Raw genomic sequence first — 20535 nt, 5'->3', positions numbered from 1 at the left:
GTTTCATATTGTGACTCATGAATAATTTAAAATCTGATAAATTCTTTATTATACATATATATTTACTCTTTAAATATTTTTGCTCAGGAGCAGCTAATCGTCGTTGCAAATGAGATTTATTTCCATAGCCTTGTATGTCAGTCTTGCTTTTGCATGGGGAAAAATTTGTTGTTTAGGGAATTCGCCTATATCCTTGCCTGTTTATGACATACTGCGTCTTCCTACCTGCGTTTTCAGATGTATGAAATTAGCAAACTATGTCTAATGCAAATGATGTTAAAATAAATAATGTGCCTTAGATGATTTTATGCTTTAAAAAAAAGGAAAATTCTACAGGAACAATGTCCTGCACAAAAATGCCATCTGGTATCAGTCAAAAAGTCAATCCTTACTGTTGCAAAATTAATCCTATTGTTATATATGCCATAGCCTCTGAAACTTTCTTTAGTATTGACTGTAGTGACCCATTCACCTCTTGATTTCCATTTTCTTGTACAGTTTGTTTCTCAAGAGTCACTTTGAAATCAAGGCTGTTTCATGAAAGGAATTTTTGTAGGTTGTTTGGGTGTATTCTTTCATAAATTCTCAAACGTTCTCATCTGGGTTCATCTTTGTCCATTGAAATATTGTCAATTATGTACACCTTCTATTTAAAGTCTTATTTGTTAGCTTGGATGGATTTCTTGGGTAAGATGTTCAGAGGTATAATATTGAAGAGAGACTAGATCCTAGTTTGGAGGTGGGAGGGAAAGGAAAGTGCGTGTATAAAACTAACAGGGGCTGTTGGCTTCTGACTGTGGAAACTCTGTAGAGTGGCTTTTCTTTCCTGTTAAGAAGCTGCATAGTAAAAACAGAAAAATCTAGTTATCCATTCTGTGTTTCAGTTGCGTAGTAGGCTGAAGTTAGAAAACAGCAGAATTTTAATTACGGTTAGACTTATTTTTCTGAGGAAAAAGGCGTAGTTTTCCATAGAATCCTGAATAGTGTGAAAAATTTAAAGACTACAGTACTTTTCTGTTCGAGTATTTAAGTGTTTTCAATAAACATAACTGTTAAATTAACATTGGCATGTCTTCAGTAACATTAAGTATTAGTACAAAGAGTGTTTTCAGTCTTTACTTCTATCAGTAATGTAAATCCTGGGCACTATAGAGATTTTCTTCTGAAATGTTTAATTGATATTTGAGAGTGAAATTTGGAGACTGGGATTTTGAAACTTAATATTTGTGTTAGTATATTTGTTCCAGTTCCGTATCAGATAAAACTTTATTTGGATATTCTAGACTTACTTCCTCTTTCTCACATAATAGCTCTTTGTATGGAGGATATTATTATGTCCCTTCTAGTGCCAAAAAACATCACCTTACCTTGGACAGTGTTACACTGTTTTTTGTATGGTATAGTATGAGAGAATTTGGAAAGGTAATGAACACATGAAGTAATTTCTAGATATATAATGTATCTTACTCTGTAGTGTCTCAGGAATATCACTTGATATTGCCTTATTAATATAAGCAAAGCCTTACATTTGAGGAATACTTTGTTCCACTTGTGAATTCTCAGTGTATTAACCCTTAGCCAAAAATAAATCCATTTGCAGTGCTTGTTCCAGATGAAAATAGTGTTTTAGGAAAAGATTCTTACTGGCTTGTAGCTTGATTTTGTTTTCTAAAACTTAAGTTACGGAAGATAGAATACAGGGTCTCAGTGGCCCAGCATACTGTTCATAGCTTATAGATGCAAAGAAATTATTTGAGTCTTTTGGGAAGGTATTCATTTTGCTATAGTTACAACAATAAGTCCTTTATGCATATCATAATAAAATCTCTAGTACTCAGTACACCCCATTCAAAGATGAAACTAAATGAAATTTGCAGAAAAGGACTTAATTGTATCAGAAATCTTTTTCTGTTTTTGTCTGCATAACAGCTCAAGTGTAAGGTAAACATAACGATAGTTTTAAGTACTTTCTAAGACTCTCTTGTTGCTGTATAAATTTCAATAACATATGTAAAACTACAGATAATATGGGTGAACGCAAGCTTGAAAATTGAATATGGTTTGAGGTGTGATCCGTGATGTGTTTGAGATGTGATCTCATCAATACATATATATATATCTGAAGGGCAGGTGTCAAGAGGATGAGGCTGGACTCTTTTCAGTGTTGTCTAGTGACAGGACAAGGGGCAATGAGCACAAACTGGAATACGGGAAATTCCATCTCAACATGAGGAAAAACATCTTTACTTTGAGGGTGGCAGAGCACTGGAACAGGCTGCCCAGAGAGGTTGTGGAGCCTCCTTCTCTGGAGGTACTCAAAACCCACCTAGATGCGTTCTTGTGCAACCTGCTCTAGGTGAACCTGCTTTGGCAGGGGGGTTGGACTGCCTGATCTCTGAAGGTCCCTTCCAACCCCTACTATTCTGTGATTATTTGTAAAAATTTTATCTCTCCTTTCCTGTGTGTAATGTGTGTTTATTAACTATATCAGTACTTAAAAAACCATAAATTGCTAGATGGATGAACTGGCTTTTTTAATAGCATATTCGTGATATTGTGCCAGTAGATTTTATTTGGGTCCCAGTGCTGAAGGTTGTAAAGTCGTATAGGTATATTTTGGCATAGTTTTGGTGACATGTACGAAGAATTCAGTGAGTTGCTAACAATTCTTTTTTAAATCTCAGCAATGTATATTTCCTTATACAAATTACCGTATTCTGTGTCAATAATTTCCATGTCATGAAATCCCACGTGCACTTAACAGACCCTATAACTTCGAGGTTGGTTCCTTTGTCTGAAGGTAGATCTATGCATTGTAAATGACTATCAAGCCTACATGTGTAGAACTACGGTATAATCAGCAGAAGGAAATAGGTAGTTCTGGGTTCATAAATCGGATGTGTAAAACTGCTCAACTGAATATAGAAGTGCCTTTTTTTCCCCTCTGTTGACTTGGAAAGGACCTGACTGGTCCAAAGGTAAGCTCTGTAATAAGTGAGGAAGGTCCAACTCAGAGTGTCCGGGGAGTCTGTTGGTTGTTTGCCTAAAAGATGGAGAAATTCGTCCCTCAGCTTGTGTTTGGATAACAAACAAGATGGTCAGTTACTGCTTGTACACTGTTAGCCTGCAACTTTACTACTTCCATTTTTTGCCTTTTTTTATTGTAAAAACACTTTTTATAGGTTCCCACCATAAATTGCAACAGGCCAAGAACAATGTCAGCCTTTCAGGATATATATCTGTTGTATCTTTTAATGTTCAACCATAAAGAAATTATATGGGGCTACATGGTCCTGTGTGGTAATCTTCTATCTTTGAAAGACGAAAGAGCTCCAGTTTGTCATTTTTCAAAAATATCAGTCTTAAGATTTGAAGGTAGAATGTGAACCACGAACTTTCTGATACTTTGAGGTCTTTAACTACTACTCAGTGGACAGGCTTTGTCTTCAACGTGAATGTCCAGAAGTGTTTTGTTTTTTTTTTTTTTTTCCTTTTGCTATCCTGAGTTAGCTCTACATTAGTGAAACTTTAAAAATGAAAGTCAAAAATCTGAGTGAAAAAAGGTTAAACTTTTAAAAAACCTGCAAAAGTAGGTATTGGCTGGCACTGAGCTTTAATATCACTGCTAATTTGATAGAATTTGCTTTCTGAATATTAGTGTATCTTGATTTCAACCTGGCCTTTCTAGCTAAATCTCAATTTTGCTGGTATAGTTGTGCATAAATACATATGCAAGTGTGTTTCTGGACTCAGGCCTTCTGTGGTAACACACAAAATAGCAGGAATAGGTGATCTTGAACAGTTTTCTGCTAGTTGCCTATTTAGCTTTTTCCCGAACCATACAAGAGAACTAAAACATGCTGAGTGCATTTAAGTAAAGTCAGTCTTTGATTTGTCTTCATCCAGGAGCTCTTCATCATAACTTACTCTTCACTCTTATACTTTAGAAGCATTGCAGAAATGCCATATTAAGTAGTGAATAGATAATCTGTTTCAAAAGTATTTAAAAATACAGTTTTTGTGCACTGTGTGAAATTTCCCCCATGATTTGCTTCTCCTTTAGCACTACTTTAGATGAAGATGGAAGTGAAATGTAATTGAAAGGAATGTATTATAGGAGGTACCAGTCCCTCAAAGGCTTCTGTCCAGCACTGGTGAAGGAGGAAATCGGTCAAGTACAAACAATGTGGCTTTTATTACATTCATTCAGCAATAATAAACCTTTGTACTTTAACAAGATTTTTTTATTTGCATTTTAGAAGGACATAGTCAAGATATTAAGCCTGATACTTTCTTTGCATTAATGTGGGACTTAGTTGCATCAAGTAGTTCTTTTGGAGAAAACAAAGGAAGAAATCTTCAACAGCCGAGTTTCGGGACAGAAAAAAATATGCTGATTATGTAAAAATCCTGCAAGTGTGTAGAGGCACATATTTCTGGGCTGAAAAGGAAGGTGGGTAATCGGGTTTTAGATACCTACTAAGTACCTCTATTTAGCCTCACATAGTTCAGAGGGGACTGCTGTTAAGGTTTCAACCCATGCTGCTGCCTGTATCTCTGATCTTTATCAGATACTATGCAGCTTTAACTTCTGTGGAACAAAGTGACTCTGACTCTTTAAATCATTCACGGATTATTGCATTTGTAAGTAATTGTTTCTTAGTCATCAAATGTTACATTTATTTATTTTTCTTGGATGAGAACATGAGTTTTGGGCACAGCCATATTTTGTAGTTGTTTGGCTGGTCAACTTTATTTTAAGGTTTTCTGTTTTCTTTGGGTATAAGCTTTGTCCGTACAGTAGTTTTGCAGCAACATATAGGACCTAATATGTTTAACTGTAGCAATCGACAGAGCAAAAGCTCCTGGAACAATCTGTTAAGTACCTGAACTGCGGTGTATCTTCTATTGAGGTGCTATTTTAAGCTTTTAAGAACTTAACGACTGTTTCCTTTAGTGGAAGTTAATTGAAAAGGTTTTAAGTCTGCCCTTGACTTTGTGACACAGCAAATTGTTTTGGGTGGTTTTTTTTGTGGAAAACCAAACTAAATATCTCCATGCTGAATTTGAGTAAAGCAGCTAGCCAAATCAGTTTTGTAAATGCTTCCTGTAAACGGGGAAACTGAAGATGAAGATAGACGTGCTGACAGATGATGAGAGAGGAAGCCTTAGTATCATCTTCAGTAAAGATTTGATTGTGGGACTTAAACTTAGCCACAGAGCTGGTTTTTTTCAACTTAGTATGTCCCTGCATAGGTTTTTCTCACCGTTGTTTTTCTAAACATTTTTCTTCTACCCTGGGAAGCACTTCTAGTTCGTCATCATAGTAGAGTAAGAGAAAAATGGTGTACTGATGATTTACTGGAATTGATTCTTTATGCACTGCCAGAGATAAACTGCAAGTTATGTGTCTTCATAGAAAATTAGACGTCAATCCCTTTTGACTTGGACTGCTTCTGGGACATGCGGTTCAAAATTTTGAATGTAGTACTAATCTGAACTCAAGAAGTAGGAGACATGTATTCACAACAGCAGACCCAAATTAAACAGTATGTGAAGAGAGATCAGGATTCATCATTTTGGGTTGTAATATAAAATGTTTCTGTGATAGAAGGGCGGTGATTTTGGGGTTTTTTTGTTGTTTTTGTTTGGTTTTTTTCTTAAAACAATCGAAAGGAATCTTGTAGCCTAAAACCTAGGATGTGATGATACCTAGAATAATACTAGACTCATCTTTTTGGTTTTCCTTCTCTTTGCCTGAGTCTAGTTACTTTGCGATGCATTCATGCATTACTTTGTTTGTGGTAAGCAAAAGTGTAATACACTTTAATTAAAAATAGTAACTTTTAGCCTAAATGTCCATCAGTTTGTTTTAGGTTTCATTTTAAGGAAGCTGTTTCATAGTGTTTTTAAAAACTTAAAGAAAAAAATAATTAAAGCAATTATAAAATATTAACTTTGAGCACAAATTCATTTAGAAACAATGCAGAATTACTCTAAACTTGATGGGAATTTTGAGCACCAGTTAATGGACAGGAGATGGCTAGATGTTGGGTTTTGTATGTCTGGCTTTTGTTTGTGAGATATTTTTTTTTTTGGGGGGGGGGGGGGGGGAACACAACACAAATCCTTCTCTTTAATATTTGCATTCCAAGAAGGTCTCAGTTAACACAGTTGTTTTAATCTCTCCCTACCTGAAAGAAGCAATTCTGTGAATAGGATTTGAATGATGTTTTACAACTTTTAAAAGTTATAAAGATGGCCTGTCTTGCTACTGTACTTTCTAATTTACAGGTTCTTTTCCAACTATTAACAAGTGACACTTTTTGATAATACTTTACCTGAATTTCTTATTAGATTAAATATATAATTTAATGCTTTCTAGTGTTTTAACTTGGAATGTGTTGCTAGCGAGACAGGTACCTGATCCTTAGCTTAAATGTGTGCTTGTCTTTTAAAATGTGATAGACCATAGATATTTTTAAAATAGGGTCAGTACAGATTGATACACTTTTATCAGGGGTTAGTATAATTTAAAATGCTGTTTTTCAAAAGGCCTACTAAATTTAGTTCAGCAAAAGCAGTACAGAGCTTAGTTTTCTAGCTGCGAAAGGAGTACATCTTTAGAGGTTTTGAGCTGTTTTTGTAAAATGTTTACATCTTTACAGTTCTGCAGTTGAGACATCACACTTCATGTGCAATATTTAAATAGGCAAAAGTAGGACTAATAATGACTTTGCAGTGTCCTATTTTCAATATGGAGGAAAAACTTCATCCACTCATCTGTTCACGTTCTTTACATCAACATGTAACAAATCACAGGTAGTGGAAGGCATGGGAAGAGTTACAAAAATACCATCGAAGAAACAAGTGCGGAAACACCAGTTTTATGAAAATTGTTCTGATGTTTGTGGATATTAAAATTTTGTGAAGGGACATGGACATGTATTTAAATTCAGTGTTCTAAGAGCTGTTTAGAAATGGAAAGGATTAAGGGTCATGTATCACCAGGAGACTGGTGGCTTTCTAGTCTCATTTATTTATTGGTCCCTGGTATTTCAAAATAAATAAATAAAGAATAAAGAGAGAGGAAGAACTTTCAAGGATTCTGCTTAATTTGTTTAAAGACACTCTGATATTTACAGTATTTTTGTAAAGAGCCAATACATTGTGAGCCAAAAAAAAAATAATTATCTGGAATTAGAAAGGAACTCCTGTCATGGATGTTCTGTTGAATGGCGCTTTTTGGAAATCAGGAACCTGTCTCTGAACTATGAAAAACAGAAAGCTTGACTGATGAGTATTAATTAGCCTGGTGTTTCTATGTTCTTAATTCTTAAGGATTGTAATTCAGAAAGATTTAAATGGGTGGGTCAACAACATAAGTTGTTGACACAATTTCTTGGTATTCTCTGGCATATCAAATCTTGTGCAAGTTGAAGAGAATATACGAAATTCTAGATTGTTAACTGTAGTTTTAGTGGTGTGTTGTTATTGGCTCCTCGTATACCCAGTAAGACAGAACCTGAAAATATGTCACGTCTTTGGAATCTGGAAGCAGCAAAAAGGGGGAAATTTTTTACAGCGGCTTTTTTGAGTCAAAAGCTAGGCTGTGCTTCAACCATGCATTGCTACTTTCTTTTCAACTTCAACTGGGCTGTGATAAAGAATTAATGATACTGAACTTTCAGTTGAAAAATGGATTGACAAGGGATGAGGCTAGAATCTAAAATAGAAGAGGGAACTACTAGTATGCCACTGGCAATAAAATTTCTGGGACAGGTAGTCTGAAGAGCGATGATCATGCCTGGAACGTAGCGGGCATATTTCTTGCTCTGTAGTATTTCACATTATTGCTAAGTAGAAAGACTTTTTCTCTGTCCCAGTGTAAACTAAATCGTAGCACAATGGATGAATGAACAATGTTATAGAAGCAAGCTGGTCTGGCAGAGCTGCACATGGTGAACACTACACGAGGCATCTCTATTTTCTATGCTTTTAAGCTCTTTTAATAAGACTGTCTCATCAGATATATGATGACTGAAGGATATACAAAAGCTTTGCAAAAGTATCGTCTGACATTCACTTCTTATATTCAATAGCATGAGATATGCAGTTCTAGGCAGATCTATAGGAAACCTGTAAAACCTCCTCTAAATTTTTTTATTTCTCTGGCATGTTTTTTAGGTTTAGATTAGAACCCTCTAGAGTGGTACAGAAGTATAGAAGCAGTGGTCTAAGAGTTACGGTGAGCACTCCAGAGCTGGTTTGTGGAACAGTGCAAAGATACAATTCGAGAAGGTTGAGTGGTAGTCTGCAAGCCATTTGCAGTTGACACTGGTCTAAGGGTTGAAAAATAAAAAAAACGTAAACTTGGCTACTGTGTTGTCCAAAATCATCATCCTCGTTCTGTGTTGCCCTGTTCATGTGCCAGACACGTCTTCTGTGGTAGAAGCCTACAGGTATTCGTGTCATGTGGTTTCCCAATATCTTTCTCTCAAGCGTTAATCTTCAGATTACCAGTCTATTTGGGCAGGCTGGTTTCCTTTGCTGTGCCACTTCTTCCCCTTCTTTGTCAAGAATTATTGACAACCTGTTCCCCTTCTTTAAGATATTTATTGCTAGGCTGTTCAAGTTCTGTCCCAAAATGAAACAGATTAAATGGCAGCCAAATTTGACATTCAGTAGTGAGTTTGTAATCTGATACAATTCACTTAGTTTATCTCTGATATTCAACAGAATTAAGTCTGTTGTGCTTGTAGCTACCAATAAAAACTAATATGTGGCACAGTACAAAATATCTCTTCTAACTGTAAATAAAAGTAAATACATCTGCTGCTTTTTGTAGGCATCTGTGGAAGTCAAGACCAACCCCTTTGGGACTCAGAAAGCAGCCCTCAGGGTCATGGATCTCACATGACCTAGTTTATTCTTCATTAAAACATATGGTATCTATCTGAGCAAGGCAAACTTCGTTTTAAGAAAGAGCTGGGGATTAGAAGAATGGGAAGCTGGAACAGCTGGGCCTAATTACTGGGAACAAATAAAGAGGCAAACTGAGCATTAAATTAGTCACCTACATCAATAGCAAAATAGTCACTACATGACTACTCACTCAATTGTTTTAGCTGATCAAAAGTTGCAGGATTGGTTTTCCTAGCATCAAAAGTATCTAAAATTGCATCAGAAATATTCCCACACTCTTTATTCTTTTCTACCAGGCTTCAAAGAGAGTAAAACCCTGGAAACTGGCTATGGTATTTTGGCATGGCATTAGGGAATCCAGCTTGTTTTGTAAGGCTGAGAATGCCCTTCTTGCGTTTGATACCTAGGCCAAGCTGGTCCTCTACAGTTTTTGGCCTCCTTCCTTTGTGTGTGTTTAACATGAGAAGGTTACCTAATAGAGAAGATTGCTGGCGTTCCTTCATGTTCTGCAACCACATTAAATTGCAAAGGGATCCAAAAATTTTATTGTTTCTGTTGTAAACAGATTAGACTGGATTAGTGGTTAGCATTTTGCATGTTTTATTTTGTTTGCCCGTTTAGTCCTGAAAATCTTGAATTGTTGCATGTTGCAAATACCACAGGCGCTCTTCACTTGCTTTTGTTGCTGATGGCCAGAAACCTTCATTTGCTATATGCCTGAGCAGGGAGAAGGGGACTGCACAAATAAAAGACAAATCCTCCTTCAGACTTTCTAATAACAGCTGTTTTCACGAGGTATAATTTTTTGATGTAAGCACATTTTTGCTCTAAAACTCTGGCATTATGTGCTATAATAAGGAGAGACAGGTAGGAATATGCGTGTGTGTAGCCATTGCTCTTCCTTTAGCAGGATAGTACTTGGTAGGTCCCAGGACTCATGTAGAACAGTACACGGTCCCTGAAGTTCTCTTGGTTTGAACTAGATGTTAAATAAATGTCAGTAGAGTATTGTGCAAATCTGCAAACGAATCTGTTTTTCCTCTCATTATTATGTTCAAGATGGGCAAGTACAGAATGTTTCTTTTTTAAGGTAATCCTAAGGAATGTTTACTTATCTGTCACAGAAGGTCAGATTTAGCCGGTTCATACAGCTGAGCTCTGGGGTGATCAGGGCAAAAAATTGAACAATTCTTTCATGAGGATTAACAGAAACTATTCCACGAGCTTAATGCCTCCTTCCTGGAGGGCAGGAGGAGGCAGAAGTACTTTGATAGAAGACTAGTATTGCTGCCTTTTTCTGCTTCCAAAAACCTTCCCTCTAATTTATGCAACTGAGCCTCCATTTTACACGCTGCCACTTTGCTGCTTCAGTTTTTTAGTTTTCTTTCCACGAATGTGAGGGGCAGAATTTCTGCCTAGTCACAACAAGACCTGTTTTTATAAAACAGATTTTCCTGACTGTGCAAAACAACCATAACAACACCTTGTTGCAACCTCCCATCTTGACCATCAGGTCCCATCCTGTTCTTCCCTCCTGTCCCCCATTTGCAAGGAAGAGAATTTTAAAAATACTTGCAAAAATAGTTAAAAGCATGAGCAGGAGATCCAGACCAAAAGTTTGAAGTGAGATATTTGCATTGTAGTCATCTTTGTATGCAAACTTTATCCGGTTGTCTGGCTAAGCATAAAAAAAAAAGAAAAAAAAAAAAAAAAGCTCAACAATTAGTCCTGTATGTGGCTGTGCAAAGGCATATATTAAACCTCATTTGCATACTTTATACAACTGTTTTTAAGTTTCAGCAAGTTCCCCTGCTCTCCTTGTTAATGGCCCCATATGATTAAAGTAGTCTTTTTTTTTTCTTTTCCTTGGTTGAAAAAATATGTAGTACTCGCCATGTTTGCTTCTCTTTGCAGTGAGAGGAGTTTGACTGAACAGCTTAAACAGTGTAAGCAAATTCCAGAATATCACTGTTATTTTTCTTTAGGGCTTTAAGAGAGCATATTGTTTGTCAGAAGTACTGGAAGGGTGGTGGTTGTGTGTCTGGGTACTGTCACTACCAACTGATGTAGGCCTAATGGATTTTCTGAGAAAACTTGAATGGGAGAAGATTCGTATTATGAGAAGAGATGTCTGAAAACAAATGTTACATGCCTTCTTGGTCTGCATTGTCTTCTTGATTTCCATAGCTGCTTGAAATTGAGCTAAAGATGTTTGAAAAAAGACTGCCTGCAATCAGTTCAACAATAAAACTGGTTAGGGAGGTTGTATGTTCTCGCCTGTCTGTGTGGTCTTCTGGTTTTCCCGGAGGCTCTCTAGATTAGGTGCTTGCCACTATTCTGGAATAGCCTGCCAGGCTTTGCTGTTCCTGGCAGAGAAGTTTTTAAAGAGGCCGTGTTTCCAAAGTTAGAACTATTGCTAAATAAGTCCCCGACAGGCCCTTTGAAAATGGATAGAACTTGTGATTGCTATTATTATTACTGTTATTATTTCTGAGCAGCGCCATTTGTAAAGTTAGACCAATAAAGGCATAAGGAAAAACTTAAGCATTCTAAAATAAAAATTCCTAAGACAAGTAGAACAAGTCATGAAACATGAGATCACTAGAGACCTAGGAAAAATTAGGTATGTGTTCTCTTCGAATTTACTTGTTGAATATGTCTATGGGAGCACTTAGTCCATACAAGTATCAAAATGCATATAAAACCAACATTTACTTATGGGATTGATACTGTTAATTTCCCCGAGTCCACATTTGGAAGTCTTAAAAGCTATAGATGATTTTTAGGTTCAGTATGCAGTACAATTACAGTTATTCTTGACAGTGGTTTTATTCAGGACTTAAATTTCATCTCTTAATTCTGAAATAACCTAATAATTTTTTTTTGTCTATGCATTCAATATAGATGTAAATATTAAATGTTTTAAGTAGCTTGAACAGATGGCTCAGCTTGGAAGCTTTCAGGCCTTTTTTTGGTATGTTTGTTTTGGTTTTTTTTCAGTGCAGAAGCCCATCCCTGTGCAAATAGGGTTGTTTACAGGTATCTAATGTGACTACATTGTTAAAGGATTTAATTGCATGATAAATTTTCCAGAGTAACCTGGTGGCTTACTTTACTATAACAGCAGGCTTTATATGAGACCTGTTTACAGTTTTCCTGGTTAAAGAACTGTAACTCAGGACAGATGGGAATGTAAAACTGCTTTGATAGAATCTTTGGTGCTCGGACAACTGTAATCCTTGGTGGGTTTGTGTAGTGAGAAGTTTTGTCTCGTAAACTGGTTTTGAAAGGTGTATTGGTGATGGAGCTGCGAGTTCCATAAAAATGGATTACTGAAGTTGTTAGCTTCTGGTTTATAATATGAGTATTTTGTTTTGTTTTTTAGTAAATGCCATGCTCTTAAACACTATTACAACTGACTGGAAAGAATAACTGTTACATAAAATGTAAATGTTTTAAGTGAGAATACACATACAGAAAACAAACATATATTTTTTTATTTTTATAAATTCTCAAGCTTCTTGAAACTACTAGAGGCAAAAACTCCCTTGTTTTTAATCCCCTCCACAAGTAATGCAGTTTGGGATGTTCGTTTCTTTGGTCTCTCTACCCCCTGCACCTCTTTCAAAAATCTATTTCCTCTCACATATATACTCATCTCCCTGCACCCACTATACATCTTAGAAAATTGTCTTGTAGTATAGATTGATCATAACTGGTCAGCACAATCTGAAATCAATTGACATACCAGTTAATAATACTGAAATAGGTCTACAGGCTGCCTTCCTAGAGTATGTGCGAAGAAGGGGAAAATTATGAGTTTAAATGTAAGATTTTGACTTTTTTGGAAGGCTTTTCTCAATAAGAGAGTGACCTTTTACAAATCAGGCAATTGGTTTGAATGCCAAGCATCCTTTTAGGGGCACATATTTCTGTCAGAGAATAGAATTAAAAATATCTGGTGTACTGTTCGAATGGAACCTACATGGCATTGTTTAATGAGTGGAAAAAACAATGCACAACCACCCAATGAGCTGAAATGTGCGTTCATCTTCAAATGTATAACACTACGCTGCAGTACAAATAGCAGCATGGTTAAATGTGCTCGTTTTAACTTTCATTTCAAACTGAAAAAAACATATAATTGTCTTGAGTGCAATGCACTTAAAAGGAACTATAATGACTACTGTATTGAATAGAGAAATGCGTACTACATTATTTAAAAGAAAATATGTTTTTGTTTTCCTTTTATATTTTTAAGTGAGTTGAAAAAGGGATACATTAACTCTAAAAAAGGGTGCCTGAAATCTACTGTCTCCGTCTAATATAATGATCTAGCGCTGTAAGCAGATTTTTTTTTTATTATTTGTTTTCAGAAGGGTCAGCAACTTTTAAGTGTTTGTTCCCATCGCTCCCTTATCCTACTGAACCACTTCACCTCTCTGTGCACATTTAAGGCAATAATGTCCTCACCTGAATAACTGCAGACAGCGGTTCGCAGCCACTGAATGTTGGTAGATGAATATTTTAAATGTTGTTGTTGTTGTTGTCATAATTGTATATTCTGTACTCTTTGTCTTATGAGTTCTTACATTCTAAACGCTGATTGATTTATTTTTTTTAGCTACCTTGTTTTAATAAATAACGTATGGAAAGTTAAGTAGGTTTTTGTGTTGAGGAATTATTAAATCCATTACAGTTGAACACTACATTCTTGCTCAGTGATGATTTATTTTTTTTCTTTTATGCCACACACTGTGAATATAATAAGCTGAATGCTACTTTTGAGCTTATCCCACCCCTCCATGCCCAATCTAAATTAAAACTAATCTCTGAAATTTAAGGGAGTGTTTCCCAGCCTTTCTTCAGCACTTGGAAACAGTTTTGCTTGTTTTATTTATATTGGTTATATTTGAATCTTATACATTACATACTTATTTTCTTTGTACATCTCCCTTATCCTTTCTCAGGATCACGTCTCTTCTTTGCAAGAAATACTTCCAGTATCTATCCAAAGAGCGGCAGTATCACAATACCATTATTTTTATTAAATCTTTATCAATAAAAATTGGGAAATCCCAATAAAAAAAACTGTGTGAAAACAGGTAAAAAATGTAATACTGATATACTGATGAGGAAAAAAGCCCAAGCAAACCAGGAATTGAGTTCCTGTAGGCTTTAATTTAGTAAATTATCTTTGCTTTTTTTTCTTTTCTACAATAAGTTGATATTTCTTCTTCGACTTTTCAGGCACAGGTACCTTTGGGCGTGTTCATCTGGTGAAAGAAAAAATGGCCAAACGTTACTTTGCACTGAAAGTAATGAGCATTCCTGATGTCATTCGACTGAAGCAAGAGCAACATGTGCACAATGAAAAGTCAGTCTTGAAAGAGGTCAACCACCCATTTTTGATCAGATTGTAAGTTGATGTATTTTTTAAATTCATTTAACTCATATATAGAGTGCAGTTAAAGTGTTCCAGAGTCTCATTGCAAGTTGTTATGTACTTAACCAACACCAAGCTTTTAATTTCTATTACATAATCCAGACTGAAATGGACTTCAGACTAAAATATTTCTTATAGAAGAATCAAGAATTTAAAATCAAGAGGCATAATTTAAACATTTAAGCAATAATTTATTATAAGCTTCACTTTTACACTTTTATAGCTTTACTCTATCTCTTATTTTCATACTGCAGAAGAGGAGTTTTCTTAAGTTAGGGGAAAATACTAATGAAATGGTAGGATTGTCTCATTAAAATTACTTCTGTAATGAGTCTTGATGTTAGAATGGTGAGAAAAGCAGTATTTTTATATATATGTATTTCCTGTAGATATCTAGATAAAGATAGAATTAGGCGTAAGTATTTTCTTTTTGACAACTTTTGTGAACTTCACTTTTGCAAACTCTAATTTTAGAGTTTAAATGACTGCAGCATTGGGCTTTGCTATTCCCATATTTGAGGCCAAGTAATGGAATCTGTTGAGAAACATGATTTAAACACAGTTCCTGAGGAATACTTCTTTTTAGTGGGATTATGATTATTCTAATGATCCCTTTAAGAAGAGAAGACATCGTACTGTTCTGTGCACAGCAGCACAGCACCTTTTCTGTCTTAGTCCGTATTTACTAATGGAATAACTAAATCTGTAGGTAATTGCACAGTTAATTTCCATTTATGTTTTCTCATGCATGGATACAGGGTCATTGACCAAGATTTGTTTTGCATTTACCTGCCCTAGTCAGTTTTACATAAAATTAGACAAAATTAGCCTTAGTTAATCTCTAGCTGCAGGGAGTACAGCCTCCTCCCAGGGCTGAGAAAGTATCAGAGAGAAAAGAAGAGACAAAACCATGGTAGTCATCTGAAAGATGGAAAGAGCCCTGCGGTAGAAGGCTTTTTCCCTGGTGTGCTGTTGCGTTTTCCAGCATCATGATGCTATTAGTTTCCAGCCAGTGTTCAGAAATCCTGCGTGTGGCATAGTATCAGTAAGATGAGTTCTAGGATATGTGGAGTTTGAGATGCATGCAGGAAGCAAGATGGAGAGGCTGAGTACATCTGGTTAGACTGGTTAAAATATGGACGGAACAGGGGGAACAGGGTTTTATATGTATATCTAGGTATATATGTTCTTTAAAAAAAAAAAAAAAAAAAAAAACCAAAAAAAAAAAAAACAACACCCTACCAAAACCAACCAACCAAAAAAAACCCTAAACCAACCTAGTACGTCTGTGCATCTGGAACAGGGCAGCAAGTGAGGGAATACAGAAACTTGGGTGAGAAGTCAGAGACAGGGATGTGAGGGTTTGTGTCCATACAGAAGCGATCAAAAATCCAAACTGATAAGTTTTCTTGGATTTCCTTCATGCCTTATTTCCAGAACGTCATATTTTCAAAATTACAAAAGACAGGACACAATTCAAATGGAAGTTCACTTCTGTACATGGCAAACACTCTTCTTGTCATCTAGTGCGCTGCCTTTTCCATTGATGTGTTCAAGGAGGTGCTGCATCATGTCCGTGTGCTGCCTTTGTCCCTTGGCAAAGGAGACTCCAAGTAACGTAGCTGAAATGAGTTAGTTAAATTTTAAGTCATGTTAACGTTTGTGTGCTTTAGGTTAAACAAGCATTCATGGACGATTATCACTAACTATATGAGAAATAAAACTGTCTGCTGCTTTTTGTGTGGCTAACGGCTTTTTTTTCAGCTGCCTCTTCCCCTCCCCAGTACATGGGGCTTTTCCATTAATTCTTTGTGAATAATTGATCAGCAAAAAGGGGGAAAAAAATTCTATGGTTCTGCTTTAATGCCTTTGAACTGTGTTATCTACATGATCTGCTTTTTATATTTTCAGTTAGTGTCACCTCCTTGAACAGGGATAGTATCTTCCTCTGGTTGCAAAACAAGAAATATGTGTCACTGCAGCATAACATTGTATTTTTTTTAGCACTTCATGATGGAGAATTTTAAAGTAATGGTGCGTATTTATGGTGTTCTTCCTTCCTATATCTTCCTGTATATAAAGACTTTTTTCTTTTTTTTTCCTTTTCCTCTTACTTTTGAGAAATGCCTTTCCTGCACATAGGGAGGTCCTGAATCTTTTTTTTCAAGAGAACAAAATTAATAAAAATCAACCATGTCTTACAGTCCCATAAACTAAAAAAAGGTTATTTGTCTGTACGTGTTCACAGTGGCATCCAAAGTTCATGTCATGAAGCTGAATTATAAAATTACATGACATCATGCGTATTATTCTAATCACAGCTAATGTGATATTTTCCCTTTGTGTATTAAAACACCATCTCTATTGGAAATATTGAAGTTCTTTATTTCGCTATTTTTCATGCATTCCAAATGTATCTACTTTTCTGTTTATAGACAGTCCTTTAAGATTCTGTTCTCGAAGAAATTAATTCCAGCAAAAATACTGTGTTTTAATGGTCTAAGTCTTCCATTTTTCCCTCTGTATTGTTAGTCAGGTTTTGCCCTTTCTCTCCCCTGTGGATGTTTTTTTAAATATGTGGTTTCCTTTGTTTTACCTATTCCTGTTCCTCCTCCTTTGTTTATTGTAGGTGCAACTTTGCCTAACTCCTTTAAAATACATCTCAAGAGTGTTTTTTACATAGCTGATAAAGATATTCTGAACATAATAGCCAATTAATGATGTTGGTGATTCTGATAGGGAGATAGTGCCATAAAAGCAAAAGGAATGTCTGGGCTTTGCTTTCTTCAGGACTTTGAAGGAATGGAGGAACAGTTGCTGATGTCTCATACTCTGTCTTATTTTCTTGGTTGGCCTCAGTGCTGGTATCAAGAAAATCTTACTGAGCAAAAGTCACTCCTGGGTTAGGAGTTCAGTTTGCTCTGCTTATCTTTCTTGAGAGTCTGTGCCTTGATTAGGAATCAGCTAATGAAGGAAAAGAGAAAGAGGGAAGGAAGAAAAAAAAAATGTTTGATCTTTCCATGCCTGTGATACTGCAGAAGCAGTTACTAGCTAGAAACTAAAGTAACTTCTGTTTTTGTATCAATAAAGTAGGTAGGGATAGTGTTCTTTATTTATTATCATAGTAATGGGGATAACTGTTTTAAAAAGGTAGAATGTTCTTCAAGATGTTAACAGATACTTATTTTCTTCTTAACAGTTGAGTTACATTTGAGTGTGTGATATATGAGTTATTTGATGTGGGTAGAAAGAAAAACAGCTTAGTTTTGGGGAATGTGTGAGAGAAGATTCCTGTATGCTGTAATGAAGCATTAGAAAGCCACATGGAATTATTTTCTTTTTTCCTTAGCTGCTCTTTACTGCACGCTAGTAATGAATGTACCACTAGTAATAGTTCCTAAATTAAAAGCAACAGTCTGAGGAATGGAAGGTACTTATCATTAGGTTAATTCAGAGGTACAGAAATGGATCTTGCTTTGCTGTCATTTTTTGCTTTTCTATTGCTTTTGTTAAAATGTAAGGTGTGTAAGAATGGTCTTAGCGGACTGACAGTGTACTAAATCAGTTACTATGTGCTTAGCAGAGACCTGTTTTGTACAATGTAACGGACTCTATCAGTTAGATTTTGTTGCATGGCTTGTGTAGTGCATGTCCTGAAGTATCTGTTTTACTTTTCAGGTTGAGACAGATACTTGAATATCTGTTACATAATCCTGCTAGATTCTTGGGGTTTTAATATTTGCGGAATAGGAACCATAAATTAATTATGTATATAGTTGGGGCAATAGAAATCATTTTACAAAACCTTACTTCTAAAGCAAATCAGAGAGATTTTTAATTTTTTTTTCAATAAAATATTTTTGTTACAGGTTTTGGACCAACCATGATGAACGTTTTTTATATATGTTAATGGAATATGTGCCAGGAGGAGAACTTTTTAGTTACCTGCGCAACATGGGGCGTTTCAACAACAGCACAGGACTGTTTTACTCTACAGAAATTATTTGTGCAATAGAATACCTGCACTCCAAAGAAATAGTTTACAGAGACTTAAAACCTGAAAATATATTACTGGACAAAGAAGGACATATCAAGCTTACTGATTTTGGATTTGCTAAAAAACTGGTGGATAGGTAAGTAGGTTTTTGATACGGTAATTACGTTTTGCGTGTTAAACACTTGGAAGAAAAATAAGTTTGATTTTGGAGCTCAGCATTTCACCTAATACTCTGTGTGGTTCACACATACCAAGTCCCTTAATATGAAGGAAATGATCATTGTAAAATGACTGCATGGAAACCAATATTACATCTTAGGTGCAACTAGGAGCAATATCACAAACAAGCTACCATAAAAAAAGTATTTTTATATGAGTAGAGTTGTATATTAAAGTTTTCAGCAGTCATCTTGTGAAAAGTGAAGTAATATGAGCAAATATTGAGATACGTACATCAGCATGTCAAATGGGACATTAATTCTCCATACACATTGAATTGTTAAGTGTTTTGTAACTGCTGTTTCCTTCTGCTTTCCTTTTAGAGAGATTTTTGAAGTACGGGTATAACATTTTAAAACTGGCTATTGTGTTTTCACTGGCCTGTTGCTAAAATGAAAGTGCAAAATCTAGATAGAAACAATAAGGTCAGCTTCAGCAGAAGCGATTTATTTAACTATAACTTCTACAATACCGTCAGCCTTACGTCTGTTTTACTAGCATATGTAAACTTTTCCTGGGTTTTTTCCCCAGTGATTTCTCTGTTCTCTCCATTTGAACTACTCTTCCAAGATTATAATATATATTCTTAAAAGGAAGCAAGAGCTGTCATTGGGATTCAAAAAAGGGAGGAAAAAACCTAGCTTGTCATGTTAGCAAAGCGGTGTGACAACGTTTGGTATTATGACCTTGGGCCATCTCTTGAGAGAGACATTATCTGATTGTTCTAGTTGAGGCAGTCTAGTAAGCACTAGGTGCTAGGTAAGGTGTTAGGTAGGTTCTCATCCTCTTCATTCATCTGTTTACCTGGTTGATGCTGCTTTTGCAACTTAAGTGTGTGTGGGGAAATTCTACAAGATCAATTTGAAATGAAGATGGATCTGAGGGAACTACTCTAATGGATCCCTTATGAAGTAAAACTCAGATGAGACGTGTTATGGAGGTCATAAAGGTTGCTTCCCTATGGGTTACATGCTCACAGTCCTGGGTTGGCTTAGCATAGAAGAATGACAGGCAACTAATAAGTACACTGATTCTATTCCATTCAAGATCTGAAAGGCTGTTTTAAAACCATAGTGTTTCAATATCAATGTTTGACTGAATTCAGGTTTCTGCTAGGCAAGCAGATAGGTCTACAAATGTTGGCTTTTTTTTTTTTTAATATTTTGTTTTTAAATCAAAATAACTTTTTGCAGGAAGAGGTAAGGCTACTTCCGTGTAAGAAAGTAGGACTGTCTCTTTTTGAGACTTTTTCCTACAGATTCTATCGACTTCCTTTTTACATGTAGATACTGCCACTTAGTGGTTATTCTTAATTTGGATTTCTGTGGTTTAAGGCACAACAGAAGTAACCCTTCATTCAATAAGGTGATAGTTCACATCAGAGTATATTTTTCAACCTGGAGGATGAATCTATAAGAGTGAATTTGTTCAAATACGTTTTAGGACACCAAAACAAGTTATCACTACTAGTTTTAATTGTGTTTTTGCATCCTGTATTGTTGGAGGGAGCAGTGAAGTTGATCGGTTTGTGTTAACTTGAATCATAGAACGCTATAGTAGTTTTATATTTGTAGGTGATTTACCTATAAATGTAAAACATGTAATAAAAATACAGAACATAAAGTTGAAAGGAGGAAGGACTTCATCAGTTAGAGCACAGGTAGTTACCTATGCGAGTTTGGTTTAGTTTTTTTCTGGTGGTTTGGTTGGATGTTTTGGAACTACATAGTGTTCTCCCACTAGCTGTAGTCACTTTCACAGCATTGGTTTTGTCACTGTAAAAATACACAGTTGTCAAGAATGTATCCACTAACGCACTCCAGTAGGGTATTCTGTTTCGTAGATTATGATAAAAGTACAGGATATATTTTGTCATTTTTATGCATGGCAAATATCTGTGCACATGAACCATATGTGTATGTATGTGAATATGAGTGTATATATATAT

At 35.7% G+C, this 20535-nt stretch overlaps 1 protein-coding gene across 2 annotated transcripts in view; it reads left to right on the top strand.

Moving 5' to 3' along the window:
• PRKX (protein kinase cAMP-dependent X-linked catalytic subunit) overlaps positions 1-20535 on the top strand; it is a 61123-nt gene that overhangs the window by 16227 nt on the left and 24361 nt on the right. For both annotated transcript variants that reach the window (XM_063341079.1, XM_063341070.1), the window contains exons 2-3: positions 14176-14344; positions 18241-18504. In XM_063341079.1, the coding sequence (XP_063197149.1) occupies positions 14176-14344; positions 18241-18504 (433 nt within the window). The remainder of the gene's footprint in view (positions 1-14175; positions 14345-18240; positions 18505-20535) is intronic.

This window comes from Chroicocephalus ridibundus, chromosome 1 (assembly GCF_963924245.1).
Source record: "Chroicocephalus ridibundus chromosome 1, bChrRid1.1, whole genome shotgun sequence".
Taxonomy (NCBI): Eukaryota; Metazoa; Chordata; class Aves; order Charadriiformes; family Laridae; genus Chroicocephalus; species Chroicocephalus ridibundus.
Note: the sequence above shows the minus strand (reverse complement) of the source record. Positions and strands in the feature narration are given on the sequence as shown.